The sequence below is a fragment of the Myotis brandtii genome, unplaced genomic scaffold (assembly GCF_000412655.1).
Source record: "Myotis brandtii unplaced genomic scaffold, ASM41265v1 scaffold3489, whole genome shotgun sequence".
In the NCBI taxonomy this organism is placed as follows: domain Eukaryota; kingdom Metazoa; phylum Chordata; class Mammalia; order Chiroptera; family Vespertilionidae; genus Myotis; species Myotis brandtii.
In genome coordinates this window covers 46,081-61,661 of record NW_005363422.1, presented here as the reverse complement: position 1 = coordinate 61,661, position 15,581 = coordinate 46,081, and the positions used below count along the sequence as shown (strand labels likewise).

General features: G+C 60.3%; 1 protein-coding gene across 1 annotated transcript in view; it reads right to left on the bottom strand.

Moving 5' to 3' along the window:
- Nucleotides 1-15,581, bottom strand: part of AHNAK2 (AHNAK nucleoprotein 2) — a 23,552-nt gene that overhangs the window by 3,931 nt on the left and 4,040 nt on the right. The window contains exons 5-26 of the mRNA XM_014544031.1: nt 13,948-15,574; nt 13,262-13,413; nt 12,653-12,796; nt 12,104-12,250; nt 11,576-11,698; nt 10,823-10,966; nt 10,283-10,417; nt 9,734-9,853; nt 9,197-9,319; nt 8,627-8,770; nt 8,078-8,221; nt 7,538-7,672; nt 6,806-6,940; nt 6,257-6,391; nt 5,525-5,659; nt 4,976-5,110; nt 4,244-4,378; nt 3,686-3,814; nt 3,137-3,280; nt 2,609-2,731; nt 1,874-1,999; nt 8-1,555 (exon numbers count right to left, since the gene is read on the bottom strand). Of these exons, the coding sequence (XP_014399517.1) occupies nt 8-1,555; nt 1,874-1,999; nt 2,609-2,731; nt 3,137-3,280; nt 3,686-3,814; nt 4,244-4,378; nt 4,976-5,110; nt 5,525-5,659; nt 6,257-6,391; nt 6,806-6,940; nt 7,538-7,672; nt 8,078-8,221; nt 8,627-8,770; nt 9,197-9,319; nt 9,734-9,853; nt 10,283-10,417; nt 10,823-10,966; nt 11,576-11,698; nt 12,104-12,250; nt 12,653-12,796; nt 13,262-13,413; nt 13,948-15,574 (5,883 nt within the window). The remainder of the gene's footprint in view (nt 1-7; nt 1,556-1,873; nt 2,000-2,608; nt 2,732-3,136; nt 3,281-3,685; nt 3,815-4,243; nt 4,379-4,975; nt 5,111-5,524; nt 5,660-6,256; nt 6,392-6,805; nt 6,941-7,537; nt 7,673-8,077; nt 8,222-8,626; nt 8,771-9,196; nt 9,320-9,733; nt 9,854-10,282; nt 10,418-10,822; nt 10,967-11,575; nt 11,699-12,103; nt 12,251-12,652; nt 12,797-13,261; nt 13,414-13,947; nt 15,575-15,581) is intronic.

Here is a 15,581-nt window from a genome sequence, read left to right as displayed (position 1 = left end):
GCCCAGCACTGCCCGCGGGCTCCTCCGTGCCCCTGGACATGGAGACGCCTGCAGGTGGCAGCGGAGTGGCCGACCCCAGGAACACTGTGGCTTCCTCAGAGTCCAGGACCTGTGTGGGGCTGCGAGGGGAGGGGGCACCCTCCAGGGCGCGGGGCTCTCCCTCGGCCTCAGCTGCCGCTGCGACTGAAAACCGGAACTTGGGTCGATGGAATTTAGGAAAAGTCACGCGGCCATAAGACGAGTGAACCAGGGGGTGCGCCGGGCCAGGGTGGCTGTCAGTTTGGGACGAAGGAACGGGCTCCCAGGACGGGAGGTCGGCAGCACATGGGGCGCTGAACTGGGGCGCACCCCCCTTGGACTCAGAGAGGGTTTCCCGAGGCGCCTCTGCAGAGACGCTGGCTCTGGGGAGAGGCACCTGGCACTTCGTAAGCGTGGCGTCCTCCCAACCCGCGTCGCCCATGGAAACAGAATGATCAGCCCAGTCAACAGCTGTACGCACTTCGTCAGGAGAGGAGGTCACTTCTGCAACGGTGGCACCTCCGCGGGCATGCGCCGACACCGAGTAAGTCTTACTGGATGATGGTCGGAAGAACGGCATGCTGACCTTGGGCATCTTGAACTTGCTCTCTCGGGCGGCCACCTCCTTGTCCTCCAGGCCAATGGCACCCACCACCTTGGCATGTGGCTCCTGGATAGCCACCTCCACACGGGACGGCGACACCTCTGTGTCAGGAGGGGTCACCTCCCCTTTGGCGCACTTAAGGTCCAGTTTTGGCCCCTTGATGTCCACCTTGGGCACCTTGATGCTGGGCATCTGCATCTTGGGCAGGTGGCCTTTGATCCTGGCCCCTTCTACTTTGCCCTTCAGCCCCCCCAGCGTCACCTCTCCTTCCTGCAGGGGCACATCCAACTCTCCCCCAGGGAGCTCGAGATCAGCAGATGGCAGGTGGATGCTGCCTTCTGGGCCTTGAATCTCACCTACCATGGACGGTAGAGTGGCCGTCCCAGTGGGGTCGGACACGGACACGTCCACTGATGTTCCCCAATCCTTGCTTGGTGGAGATGCACCGAAGGAAGGCATCTTGAACTTGGGCATCTTGAACTTGCTGTCTTTGGTAGCCACTGCCTTATCCCCGAGGACAATGTCTCCCTCCAGCTTGGAGCCAGCAGCCTGGATGTCAGCCTCCACACTGGGCACGGACACCTCCAAGTCAGGGGCAGTGACCTCCCCTTTGGAGCACTTCAGATCGAGCTTGGGCCCCTGGATGTCCACCTGCGGGCCCTTGAAGTCTACTTTGGGCATCTTCATGCTGGGCATGTGCACCTTGGGCAGGTGCCATTTGCTTCCAACTGTGGAGGCCGATCCAAGGAGCTCTCCCTCGGGCAGGTGGCCCTCCAGGAGCTTCACTCCCAGCTCGCCTGTCTTCACATCCACGTCGGCAGAAGGCAGCTCGATACTGAGGTCACTGGCCTGGACGTCAGTCTGGATGGAGGGCAGGGACACGCCTGCCTCAGCCTTTGGCAGGGACACGTCCACTGAGGCCTTGATGTCCACCTGCGGGCCCTTGAAGTCTACTTTGGGCATCTTCATGCTGGGCATCTGCACCTTGGGCATGTGGCCCTTGAACGTGGCCCCTTCTGCTTTGCCCTTCAGTTCTCCAAGCTTCACCTCTCCCTCGGGGACGGTCACCTCCCCTTTGGCGCCCTTCAGGTCCACTTTGGGCCCCTTGATGTCCACCTGCGGGCCCTTGAAGTCTACTTTGGGCATCTTCATGCTGGGCATCTGCACCTTGGGCATGTGGCCCTTGAACGTGGCCCCTTCTGCTTTGCCCTTCAGTTCTCCAAGCTTCACCTCTCCCTCGGGGACGGTCACCTCCCCTTTGGCGCCCTTCAGGTCCACTTTGGGCCCCTTGATGTCCACCTGCGGGCCCTTGAAGTCTACTTTGGGCATCTTCATGCTGGGCATCTGCACCTTGGGCATGTGGCCCTTGAACGTGGCCCCTTCTGCTTTGCCCTTCAGTTCTCCAAGCTTCACCTCTCCCTCGGGGACGGTCACCTCCCCTTTGGCGCCCTTCAGGTCCACTTTGGGCCCCTTGATGTCCACCTGCGGGCCCTTGAAGTCTACTTTGGGCATCTTCATGCTGGGCATCTGCACCTTGGGCATGTGGCCCTTGAACGTGGCCCCTTCTGCTTTGCCCTTCAGTTCTCCAAGCTTCACCTCTCCCTCGGGGACGGTCACCTCCCCTTTGGCGCCCTTCAGGTCCACTTTGGGCCCCTTGATGTCCACCTGCGGGCCCTTGAAGTCTACTTTGGGCATCTTCATGCTGGGCATCTGCACCTTGGGCATGTGGCCCTTGAACGTGGCCCCTTCTGCTTTGCCCTTCAGTTCTCCAAGCTTCACCTCTCCCTCGGGGACGGTCACCTCCCCTTTGGCGCCCTTCAGGTCCACTTTGGGCCCCTTGATGTCCACCTGCGGGCCCTTGAAGTCTACTTTGGGCATCTTCATGCTGGGCATCTGCACCTTGGGCATGTGGCCCTTGAACGTGGCCCCTTCTGCTTTGCCCTTCAGTTCTCCAAGCTTCACCTCTCCCTCGGGGACGGTCACCTCCCCTTTGGCGCCCTTCAGGTCCACTTTGGGCCCCTTGATGTCCACCTGCGGGCCCTTGAAGTCTACTTTGGGCATCTTCATGCTGGGCATCTGCACCTTGGGCATGTGGCCCTTGAACGTGGCCCCTTCTGCTTTGCCCTTCAGTTCTCCAAGCTTCACCTCTCCCTCGGGGACGGTCACCTCCCCTTTGGCGCCCTTCAGGTCCACTTTGGGCCCCTTGATGTCCACCTGCGGGCCCTTGAAGTCTACTTTGGGCATCTTCATGCTGGGCATCTGCACCTTGGGCATGTGGCCCTTGAACGTGGCCCCTTCTGCTTTGCCCTTCAGTTCTCCAAGCTTCACCTCTCCCTCGGGGACGGTCACCTCCCCTTTGGCGCCCTTCAGGTCCACTTTGGGCCCCTTGATGTCCACCTGCGGGCCCTTGAAGTCTACTTTGGGCATCTTCATGCTGGGCATCTGCACCTTGGGCATGTGGCCCTTGAACGTGGCCCCTTCTGCTTTGCCCTTCAGTTCTCCAAGCTTCACCTCTCCCTCGGGGACGGTCACCTCCCCTTTGGCGCCCTTCAGGTCCACTTTGGGCCCCTTGATGTCCACCTGCGGGCCCTTGAAGTCTACTTTGGGCATCTTCATGCTGGGCATCTGCACCTTGGGCATGTGGCCCTTGAACGTGGCCCCTTCTGCTTTGCCCTTCAGTTCTCCAAGCTTCACCTCTCCCTCGGGGACGGTCACCTCCCCTTTGGCGCCCTTCAGGTCCACTTTGGGCCCCTTGATGTCCACCTGCGGGCCCTTGAAGTCTACTTTGGGCATCTTCATGCTGGGCATCTGCACCTTGGGCATGTGGCCCTTGAACGTGGCCCCTTCTGCTTTGCCCTTCAGTTCTCCAAGCTTCACCTCTCCCTCGGGGACGGTCACCTCCCCTTTGGCGCCCTTCAGGTCCACTTTGGGCCCCTTGATGTCCACCTGCGGGCCCTTGAAGTCTACTTTGGGCATCTTCATGCTGGGCATCTGCACCTTGGGCATGTGGCCCTTGAACGTGGCCCCTTCTGCTTTGCCCTTCAGTTCTCCAAGCTTCACCTCTCCCTCGGGGACGGTCACCTCCCCTTTGGCGCCCTTCAGGTCCACTTTGGGCCCCTTGATGTCCACCTGCGGGCCCTTGAAGTCTACTTTGGGCATCTTCATGCTGGGCATCTGCACCTTGGGCATGTGGCCCTTGAACGTGGCCCCTTCTGCTTTGCCCTTCAGTTCTCCAAGCTTCACCTCTCCCTCGGGGACGGTCACCTCCCCTTTGGCGCCCTTCAGGTCCACTTTGGGCCCCTTGATGTCCACCTGCGGGCCCTTGAAGTCTACTTTGGGCATCTTCATGCTGGGCATCTGCACCTTGGGCATGTGGCCCTTGAACGTGGCCCCTTCTGCTTTGCCCTTCAGTTCTCCAAGCTTCACCTCTCCCTCGGGGACGGTCACCTCCCCTTTGGCGCCCTTCAGGTCCACTTTGGGCCCCTTGATGTCCACCTGCGGGCCCTTGAAGTCTACTTTGGGCATCTTCATGCTGGGCATCTGCACCTTGGGCATGTGGCCCTTGAACGTGGCCCCTTCTGCTTTGCCCTTCAGTTCTCCAAGCTTCACCTCTCCCTCGGGGACGGTCACCTCCCCTTTGGCGCCCTTCAGGTCCACTTTGGGCCCCTTGATGTCCACCTGCGGGCCCTTGAAGTCTACTTTGGGCATCTTCATGCTGGGCATCTGCACCTTGGGCATGTGGCCCTTGAACGTGGCCCCTTCTGCTTTGCCCTTCAGTTCTCCAAGCTTCACCTCTCCCTCGGGGACGGTCACCTCCCCTTTGGCGCCCTTCAGGTCCACTTTGGGCCCCTTGATGTCCACCTGCGGGCCCTTGAAGTCTACTTTGGGCATCTTCATGCTGGGCATCTGCACCTTGGGCATGTGGCCCTTGAACGTGGCCCCTTCTGCTTTGCCCTTCAGTTCTCCAAGCTTCACCTCTCCCTCGGGGACGGTCACCTCCCCTTTGGCGCCCTTCAGGTCCACTTTGGGCCCCTTGATGTCCACCTGCGGGCCCTTGAAGTCTACTTTGGGCATCTTCATGCTGGGCATCTGCACCTTGGGCATGTGGCCCTTGAACGTGGCCCCTTCTGCTTTGCCCTTCAGTTCTCCAAGCTTCACCTCTCCCTCGGGGACGGTCACCTCCCCTTTGGCGCCCTTCAGGTCCACTTTGGGCCCCTTGATGTCCACCTGCGGGCCCTTGAAGTCTACTTTGGGCATCTTCATGCTGGGCATCTGCACCTTGGGCATGTGGCCCTTGAACGTGGCCCCTTCTGCTTTGCCCTTCAGTTCTCCAAGCTTCACCTCTCCCTCGGGGACGGTCACCTCCCCTTTGGCGCCCTTCAGGTCCACTTTGGGCCCCTTGATGTCCACCTGCGGGCCCTTGAAGTCTACTTTGGGCATCTTCATGCTGGGCATCTGCACCTTGGGCATGTGGCCCTTGAACGTGGCCCCTTCTGCTTTGCCCTTCAGTTCTCCAAGCTTCACCTCTCCCTCGGGGACGGTCACCTCCCCTTTGGCGCCCTTCAGGTCCACTTTGGGCCCCTTGATGTCCACCTGCGGGCCCTTGAAGTCTACTTTGGGCATCTTCATGCTGGGCATCTGCACCTTGGGCATGTGGCCCTTGAACGTGGCCCCTTCTGCTTTGCCCTTCAGTTCTCCAAGCTTCACCTCTCCCTCGGGGACGGTCACCTCCCCTTTGGCGCCCTTCAGGTCCACTTTGGGCCCCTTGATGTCCACCTGCGGGCCCTTGAAGTCTACTTTGGGCATCTTCATGCTGGGCATCTGCACCTTGGGCATGTGGCCCTTGAACGTGGCCCCTTCTGCTTTGCCCTTCAGTTCTCCAAGCTTCACCTCTCCCTCGGGGACGGTCACCTCCCCTTTGGCGCCCTTCAGGTCCACTTTGGGCCCCTTGATGTCCACCTGCGGGCCCTTGAAGTCTACTTTGGGCATCTTCATGCTGGGCATCTGCACCTTGGGCATGTGGCCCTTGAACGTGGCCCCTTCTGCTTTGCCCTTCAGTTCTCCAAGCTTCACCTCTCCCTCGGGGACGGTCACCTCCCCTTTGGCGCCCTTCAGGTCCACTTTGGGCCCCTTGATGTCCACCTGCGGGCCCTTGAAGTCTACTTTGGGCATCTTCATGCTGGGCATCTGCACCTTGGGCATGTGGCCCTTGAACGTGGCCCCTTCTGCTTTGCCCTTCAGTTCTCCAAGCTTCACCTCTCCCTCGGGGACGGTCACCTCCCCTTTGGCGCCCTTCAGGTCCACTTTGGGCCCCTTGATGTCCACCTGCGGGCCCTTGAAGTCTACTTTGGGCATCTTCATGCTGGGCATCTGCACCTTGGGCATGTGGCCCTTGAACGTGGCCCCTTCTGCTTTGCCCTTCAGTTCTCCAAGCTTCACCTCTCCCTCGGGGACGGTCACCTCCCCTTTGGCGCCCTTCAGGTCCACTTTGGGCCCCTTGATGTCCACCTGCGGGCCCTTGAAGTCTACTTTGGGCATCTTCATGCTGGGCATCTGCACCTTGGGCATGTGGCCCTTGAACGTGGCCCCTTCTGCTTTGCCCTTCAGTTCTCCAAGCTTCACCTCTCCCTCGGGGACGGTCACCTCCCCTTTGGCGCCCTTCAGGTCCACTTTGGGCCCCTTGATGTCCACCTGCGGGCCCTTGAAGTCTACTTTGGGCATCTTCATGCTGGGCATCTGCACCTTGGGCATGTGGCCCTTGAACGTGGCCCCTTCTGCTTTGCCCTTCAGTTCTCCAAGCTTCACCTCTCCCTCGGGGACGGTCACCTCCCCTTTGGCGCCCTTCAGGTCCACTTTGGGCCCCTTGATGTCCACCTGCGGGCCCTTGAAGTCTACTTTGGGCATCTTCATGCTGGGCATCTGCACCTTGGGCATGTGGCCCTTGAACGTGGCCCCTTCTGCTTTGCCCTTCAGTTCTCCAAGCTTCACCTCTCCCTCGGGGACGGTCACCTCCCCTTTGGCGCCCTTCAGGTCCACTTTGGGCCCCTTGATGTCCACCTGCGGGCCCTTGAAGTCTACTTTGGGCATCTTCATGCTGGGCATCTGCACCTTGGGCATGTGGCCCTTGAACGTGGCCCCTTCTGCTTTGCCCTTCAGTTCTCCAAGCTTCACCTCTCCCTCGGGGACGGTCACCTCCCCTTTGGCGCCCTTCAGGTCCACTTTGGGCCCCTTGATGTCCACCTGCGGGCCCTTGAAGTCTACTTTGGGCATCTTCATGCTGGGCATCTGCACCTTGGGCATGTGGCCCTTGAACGTGGCCCCTTCTGCTTTGCCCTTCAGTTCTCCAAGCTTCACCTCTCCCTCGGGGACGGTCACCTCCCCTTTGGCGCCCTTCAGGTCCACTTTGGGCCCCTTGATGTCCACCTGCGGGCCCTTGAAGTCTACTTTGGGCATCTTCATGCTGGGCATCTGCACCTTGGGCATGTGGCCCTTGAACGTGGCCCCTTCTGCTTTGCCCTTCAGTTCTCCAAGCTTCACCTCTCCCTCGGGGACGGTCACCTCCCCTTTGGCGCCCTTCAGGTCCACTTTGGGCCCCTTGATGTCCACCTGCGGGCCCTTGAAGTCTACTTTGGGCATCTTCATGCTGGGCATCTGCACCTTGGGCATGTGGCCCTTGAACGTGGCCCCTTCTGCTTTGCCCTTCAGTTCTCCAAGCTTCACCTCTCCCTCGGGGACGGTCACCTCCCCTTTGGCGCCCTTCAGGTCCACTTTGGGCCCCTTGATGTCCACCTGCGGGCCCTTGAAGTCTACTTTGGGCATCTTCATGCTGGGCATCTGCACCTTGGGCATGTGGCCCTTGAACGTGGCCCCTTCTGCTTTGCCCTTCAGTTCTCCAAGCTTCACCTCTCCCTCGGGGACGGTCACCTCCCCTTTGGCGCCCTTCAGGTCCACTTTGGGCCCCTTGATGTCCACCTGCGGGCCCTTGAAGTCTACTTTGGGCATCTTCATGCTGGGCATCTGCACCTTGGGCATGTGGCCCTTGAACGTGGCCCCTTCTGCTTTGCCCTTCAGTTCTCCAAGCTTCACCTCTCCCTCGGGGACGGTCACCTCCCCTTTGGCGCCCTTCAGGTCCACTTTGGGCCCCTTGATGTCCACCTGCGGGCCCTTGAAGTCTACTTTGGGCATCTTCATGCTGGGCATCTGCACCTTGGGCATGTGGCCCTTGAACGTGGCCCCTTCTGCTTTGCCCTTCAGTTCTCCAAGCTTCACCTCTCCCTCGGGGACGGTCACCTCCCCTTTGGCGCCCTTCAGGTCCACTTTGGGCCCCTTGATGTCCACCTGCGGGCCCTTGAAGTCTACTTTGGGCATCTTCATGCTGGGCATCTGCACCTTGGGCATGTGGCCCTTGAACGTGGCCCCTTCTGCTTTGCCCTTCAGTTCTCCAAGCTTCACCTCTCCCTCGGGGACGGTCACCTCCCCTTTGGCGCCCTTCAGGTCCACTTTGGGCCCCTTGATGTCCACCTGCGGGCCCTTGAAGTCTACTTTGGGCATCTTCATGCTGGGCATCTGCACCTTGGGCATGTGGCCCTTGAACGTGGCCCCTTCTGCTTTGCCCTTCAGTTCTCCAAGCTTCACCTCTCCCTCGGGGACGGTCACCTCCCCTTTGGCGCCCTTCAGGTCCACTTTGGGCCCCTTGATGTCCACCTGCGGGCCCTTGAAGTCTACTTTGGGCATCTTCATGCTGGGCATCTGCACCTTGGGCATGTGGCCCTTGAACGTGGCCCCTTCTGCTTTGCCCTTCAGTTCTCCAAGCTTCACCTCTCCCTCGGGGACGGTCACCTCCCCTTTGGCGCCCTTCAGGTCCACTTTGGGCCCCTTGATGTCCACCTGCGGGCCCTTGAAGTCTACTTTGGGCATCTTCATGCTGGGCATCTGCACCTTGGGCATGTGGCCCTTGAACGTGGCCCCTTCTGCTTTGCCCTTCAGTTCTCCAAGCTTCACCTCTCCCTCGGGGACGGTCACCTCCCCTTTGGCGCCCTTCAGGTCCACTTTGGGCCCCTTGATGTCCACCTGCGGGCCCTTGAAGTCTACTTTGGGCATCTTCATGCTGGGCATCTGCACCTTGGGCATGTGGCCCTTGAACGTGGCCCCTTCTGCTTTGCCCTTCAGTTCTCCAAGCTTCACCTCTCCCTCGGGGACGGTCACCTCCCCTTTGGCGCCCTTCAGGTCCACTTTGGGCCCCTTGATGTCCACCTGCGGGCCCTTGAAGTCTACTTTGGGCATCTTCATGCTGGGCATCTGCACCTTGGGCATGTGGCCCTTGAACGTGGCCCCTTCTGCTTTGCCCTTCAGTTCTCCAAGCTTCACCTCTCCCTCGGGGACGGTCACCTCCCCTTTGGCGCCCTTCAGGTCCACTTTGGGCCCCTTGATGTCCACCTGCGGGCCCTTGAAGTCTACTTTGGGCATCTTCATGCTGGGCATCTGCACCTTGGGCATGTGGCCCTTGAACGTGGCCCCTTCTGCTTTGCCCTTCAGTTCTCCAAGCTTCACCTCTCCCTCGGGGACGGTCACCTCCCCTTTGGCGCCCTTCAGGTCCACTTTGGGCCCCTTGATGTCCACCTGCGGGCCCTTGAAGTCTACTTTGGGCATCTTCATGCTGGGCATCTGCACCTTGGGCATGTGGCCCTTGAACGTGGCCCCTTCTGCTTTGCCCTTCAGTTCTCCAAGCTTCACCTCTCCCTCGGGGACGGTCACCTCCCCTTTGGCGCCCTTCAGGTCCACTTTGGGCCCCTTGATGTCCACCTGCGGGCCCTTGAAGTCTACTTTGGGCATCTTCATGCTGGGCATCTGCACCTTGGGCATGTGGCCCTTGAACGTGGCCCCTTCTGCTTTGCCCTTCAGTTCTCCAAGCTTCACCTCTCCCTCGGGGACGGTCACCTCCCCTTTGGCGCCCTTCAGGTCCACTTTGGGCCCCTTGATGTCCACCTGCGGGCCCTTGAAGTCTACTTTGGGCATCTTCATGCTGGGCATCTGCACCTTGGGCATGTGGCCCTTGAACGTGGCCCCTTCTGCTTTGCCCTTCAGTTCTCCAAGCTTCACCTCTCCCTCGGGGACGGTCACCTCCCCTTTGGCGCCCTTCAGGTCCACTTTGGGCCCCTTGATGTCCACCTGCGGGCCCTTGAAGTCTACTTTGGGCATCTTCATGCTGGGCATCTGCACCTTGGGCATGTGGCCCTTGAACGTGGCCCCTTCTGCTTTGCCCTTCAGTTCTCCAAGCTTCACCTCTCCCTCGGGGACGGTCACCTCCCCTTTGGCGCCCTTCAGGTCCACTTTGGGCCCCTTGATGTCCACCTGCGGGCCCTTGAAGTCTACTTTGGGCATCTTCATGCTGGGCATCTGCACCTTGGGCATGTGGCCCTTGAACGTGGCCCCTTCTGCTTTGCCCTTCAGTTCTCCAAGCTTCACCTCTCCCTCGGGGACGGTCACCTCCCCTTTGGCGCCCTTCAGGTCCACTTTGGGCCCCTTGATGTCCACCTGCGGGCCCTTGAAGTCTACTTTGGGCATCTTCATGCTGGGCATCTGCACCTTGGGCATGTGGCCCTTGAACGTGGCCCCTTCTGCTTTGCCCTTCAGTTCTCCAAGCTTCACCTCTCCCTCGGGGACGGTCACCTCCCCTTTGGCGCCCTTCAGGTCCACTTTGGGCCCCTTGATGTCCACCTGCGGGCCCTTGAAGTCTACTTTGGGCATCTTCATGCTGGGCATCTGCACCTTGGGCATGTGGCCCTTGAACGTGGCCCCTTCTGCTTTGCCCTTCAGTTCTCCAAGCTTCACCTCTCCCTCGGGGACGGTCACCTCCCCTTTGGCGCCCTTCAGGTCCACTTTGGGCCCCTTGATGTCCACCTGCGGGCCCTTGAAGTCTACTTTGGGCATCTTCATGCTGGGCATCTGCACCTTGGGCATGTGGCCCTTGAACGTGGCCCCTTCTGCTTTGCCCTTCAGTTCTCCAAGCTTCACCTCTCCCTCGGGGACGGTCACCTCCCCTTTGGCGCCCTTCAGGTCCACTTTGGGCCCCTTGATGTCCACCTGCGGGCCCTTGAAGTCTACTTTGGGCATCTTCATGCTGGGCATCTGCACCTTGGGCATGTGGCCCTTGAACGTGGCCCCTTCTGCTTTGCCCTTCAGTTCTCCAAGCTTCACCTCTCCCTCGGGGACGGTCACCTCCCCTTTGGCGCCCTTCAGGTCCACTTTGGGCCCCTTGATGTCCACCTGCGGGCCCTTGAAGTCTACTTTGGGCATCTTCATGCTGGGCATCTGCACCTTGGGCATGTGGCCCTTGAACGTGGCCCCTTCTGCTTTGCCCTTCAGTTCTCCAAGCTTCACCTCTCCCTCGGGGACGGTCACCTCCCCTTTGGCGCCCTTCAGGTCCACTTTGGGCCCCTTGATGTCCACCTGCGGGCCCTTGAAGTCTACTTTGGGCATCTTCATGCTGGGCATCTGCACCTTGGGCATGTGGCCCTTGAACGTGGCCCCTTCTGCTTTGCCCTTCAGTTCTCCAAGCTTCACCTCTCCCTCGGGGACGGTCACCTCCCCTTTGGCGCCCTTCAGGTCCACTTTGGGCCCCTTGATGTCCACCTGCGGGCCCTTGAAGTCTACTTTGGGCATCTTCATGCTGGGCATCTGCACCTTGGGCATGTGGCCCTTGAACGTGGCCCCTTCTGCTTTGCCCTTCAGTTCTCCAAGCTTCACCTCTCCCTCGGGGACGGTCACCTCCCCTTTGGCGCCCTTCAGGTCCACTTTGGGCCCCTTGATGTCCACCTGCGGGCCCTTGAAGTCTACTTTGGGCATCTTCATGCTGGGCATCTGCACCTTGGGCATGTGGCCCTTGAACGTGGCCCCTTCTGCTTTGCCCTTCAGTTCTCCAAGCTTCACCTCTCCCTCGGGGACGGTCACCTCCCCTTTGGCGCCCTTCAGGTCCACTTTGGGCCCCTTGATGTCCACCTGCGGGCCCTTGAAGTCTACTTTGGGCATCTTCATGCTGGGCATCTGCACCTTGGGCATGTGGCCCTTGAACGTGGCCCCTTCTGCTTTGCCCTTCAGTTCTCCAAGCTTCACCTCTCCCTCGGGGACGGTCACCTCCCCTTTGGCGCCCTTCAGGTCCACTTTGGGCCCCTTGATGTCCACCTGCGGGCCCTTGAAGTCTACTTTGGGCATCTTCATGCTGGGCATCTGCACCTTGGGCATGTGGCCCTTGAACGTGGCCCCTTCTGCTTTGCCCTTCAGTTCTCCAAGCTTCACCTCTCCCTCGGGGACGGTCACCTCCCCTTTGGCGCCCTTCAGGTCCACTTTGGGCCCCTTGATGTCCACCTGCGGGCCCTTGAAGTCTACTTTGGGCATCTTCATGCTGGGCATCTGCACCTTGGGCATGTGGCCCTTGAACGTGGCCCCTTCTGCTTTGCCCTTCAGTTCTCCAAGCTTCACCTCTCCCTCGGGGACGGTCACCTCCCCTTTGGCGCCCTTCAGGTCCACTTTGGGCCCCTTGATGTCCACCTGCGGGCCCTTGAAGTCTACTTTGGGCATCTTCATGCTGGGCATCTGCACCTTGGGCATGTGGCCCTTGAACGTGGCCCCTTCTGCTTTGCCCTTCAGTTCTCCAAGCTTCACCTCTCCCTCGGGGACGGTCACCTCCCCTTTGGCGCCCTTCAGGTCCACTTTGGGCCCCTTGATGTCCACCTGCGGGCCCTTGAAGTCTACTTTGGGCATCTTCATGCTGGGCATCTGCACCTTGGGCATGTGGCCCTTGAACGTGGCCCCTTCTGCTTTGCCCTTCAGTTCTCCAAGCTTCACCTCTCCCTCGGGGACGGTCACCTCCCCTTTGGCGCCCTTCAGGTCCACTTTGGGCCCCTTGATGTCCACCTGCGGGCCCTTGAAGTCTACTTTGGGCATCTTCATGCTGGGCATCTGCACCTTGGGCATGTGGCCCTTGAACGTGGCCCCTTCTGCTTTGCCCTTCAGTTCTCCAAGCTTCACCTCTCCCTCGGGGACGGTCACCTCCCCTTTGGCGCCCTTCAGGTCCACTTTGGGCCCCTTGATGTCCACCTGCGGGCCCTTGAAGTCTACTTTGGGCATCTTCATGCTGGGCATCTGCACCTTGGGCATGTGGCCCTTGAACGTGGCCCCTTCTGCTTTGCCCTTCAGTTCTCCAAGCTTCACCTCTCCCTCGGGGACGGTCACCTCCCCTTTGGCGCCCTTCAGGTCCACTTTGGGCCCCTTGATGTCCACCTGCGGGCCCTTGAAGTCTACTTTGGGCATCTTCATGCTGGGCATCTGCACCTTGGGCATGTGGCCCTTGAACGTGGCCCCTTCTGCTTTGCCCTTCAGTTCTCCAAGCTTCACCTCTCCCTCGGGGACGGTCACCTCCCCTTTGGCGCCCTTCAGGTCCACTTTGGGCCCCTTGATGTCCACCTGCGGGCCCTTGAAGTCTACTTTGGGCATCTTCATGCTGGGCATCTGCACCTTGGGCATGTGGCCCTTGAACGTGGCCCCTTCTGCTTTGCCCTTCAGTTCTCCAAGCTTCACCTCTCCCTCGGGGACGGTCACCTCCCCTTTGGCGCCCTTCAGGTCCACTTTGGGCCCCTTGATGTCCACCTGCGGGCCCTTGAAGTCTACTTTGGGCATCTTCATGCTGGGCATGTGCACCTTGGGCAGGTGCCCTTTGAGTCCAACTCCGGAGGAGGGCTCCTGGAGCTCTCCCTCGGGCAGGTGGCCCTCCGGGAGCTTCACTCCCAGCTCTCCTGTCTTCACGTCCACGTCGGCAGATGGCAGGTCAATGCTGAGGTCACTGGTCTTGATGTCAGTCTTAGCCTTTGGCAGGGACACGTCCACTGAGGCCTCCATGGACTTGCCTGGCCCAGACATCCCGAAGGAAGGCATCTTGAACTTGGGCATCTTGAACTTGCTGTCTTTGCTGGCCACCTGCTTTCCCCCTCGGACAATGTCACCTTGCAGCTGGACCCCTTTTCTCTGCATGCCCACCTCCACACTGGGAAGTGACACCTCCATGTCGGCGACTGTCATGTCTGCTTTGGCGCTCTTCGGGTCCAGTTTAGGCCCCTTGATGTCCATCTGGGTACCATGGAAGTCTACTTTGGGCATCTTCATGCTGGGCATCTGCATCTTGGGCATGTGGCCCTTGTAGCTGGCTCCTTCTGCTTTGCCCTTCATCTCTCCCAGGCTCACCTGTCCCTCAGGTAGGGCCACCTCCATCTCTCCCTCCGGGAGCTCGAGTTCAGCCGATGGCATTCTGGGGAGCTTCACTCCCAGCTCGCCTGTCTTGATGTCCACGTCGGCAGAAGGCAGCTCGATACTGAGGTCACTGGCCTGGACGTCAGTCTGGATGGAGGGCAGGGACACGCCTGCCTCAGCCTTTGGCAGGGACACGTCCACTGAGGCCTCCATGGACTTGCCTGGCCCAGACATCCCGAAGGAAGGCATCTTGAACTTGGGCATCTTGAATTTGCTGTCCTTGGCGGCCACTTCCTTATCCCCCACGATGACTTCACCCTCAAGTTTGAGCCCTGGTGCCTGAATGTCCTCTATGCTGGGCAGTGACACCTCCATATTGGGTACAGTCACCTCCCCTTTGGTGTCATTCAGGTCCAGTTTGGGCCCCTTGATGTCCACCTGGGGCCCCTTAATGTCCACTGGGGGACCCTTTATGTCCACCTTGGGTACCTGGATGCTGGGCATCTGCACCTTGGACAAGTGGCCTTTGAATCTGGCTCCTTCTGCTTTGCCCTTCAGCTCTCCCTTGGTCACCTCTCCCTTGGGGACGGCCACCTCCCACTCTCCCCCAGGGAGCTCGAGGTCAGCAGATGGCAAGTGGATGCTACCCTCTGGGACTCGCATCTCACCTTCCAGGGAAGGAAGTCTCGCCTCCCCTGTCGACTCGGTCTCGGGCATGTCCACAGATGTCCCCCAATTTATCTCTGGCCTCGATACTCCGAAGGACGGCATCTTGAACATGGGTATCTTGAACTTCCCATCCCAGGTGTCCACCTCCTTGTCCCTCAGGACAACGTCTCCCTCCGCCATTGGGCCTGGTGCCTGGATGTTCGCCTCCATGCTGGGCACTGACACCTCCATGTCAGGGGCCGACACCTCCCCTTTGGCGCCCTTCAGGTCCACTTTGGGCCCCTTGATGTCCACCTGGGGGCCCTTGAAGTCTGCTTTGGGCATCTTCATGCTGGGCATGTGCACCTTGGGCAGGTGCCCTTTGAACCCCATTCCGGAGGAGGGTCCCTCGAGCTCTCCCTCGGGCAGGTGGCCCTCCGGGAGCTTCACTCCCAGCTCGCCTGTCTTGATGTCCACGTCGGCCGATGGGAGCTCCATACTGAGGTCACTGGCCTTGACGTCCATCTGGATGGAGGGCAGGGACACGTCTGCCTCAGCCTTTGGCAGGGACAGGTCCCCTGAGGCCTCCATGGCTGCCCCTGACGTGCAGAAGGAAGGCATCCTGAACTTGGGCATCTTGAACTTGCTGTCGTGGGCGACCACCTCCTTGTCCCCGAGGCCGAGGCTGCCCTCCGGCTTGGCCCCCCGGTCCCTCTCCGCTGTCCTCCTTGCTGGGTGTTTCTGGGCTCCTCTCTCCTTCCCATCGGCGTCCTCTGGGTCCATCTGCAAATTGACAGCCGTGAAGTGTCTGTGTCTCTGGGTCTCTCTGTCTGTTTCCTGTCCCCGTGTTCCTGCCCTGGGCTTCGCCTCCTCAGGGGACCATCCAAACGAGGGCATTTTCAACCCTAGCATTTTCCTCTTCTCCTCCCCGCCCCCCACGTCACTGTCCCCCCTTTTGCTGCCCTCTCTCAGTCCTGCCGCGCCCCTCTCTGCTCTGGCATCCTCCCCGTGTGGCCCGTGCGCTGCGGGGACTCTGTCCCATGCGGTGTCTGGGCCCTGCCTCCTCCAT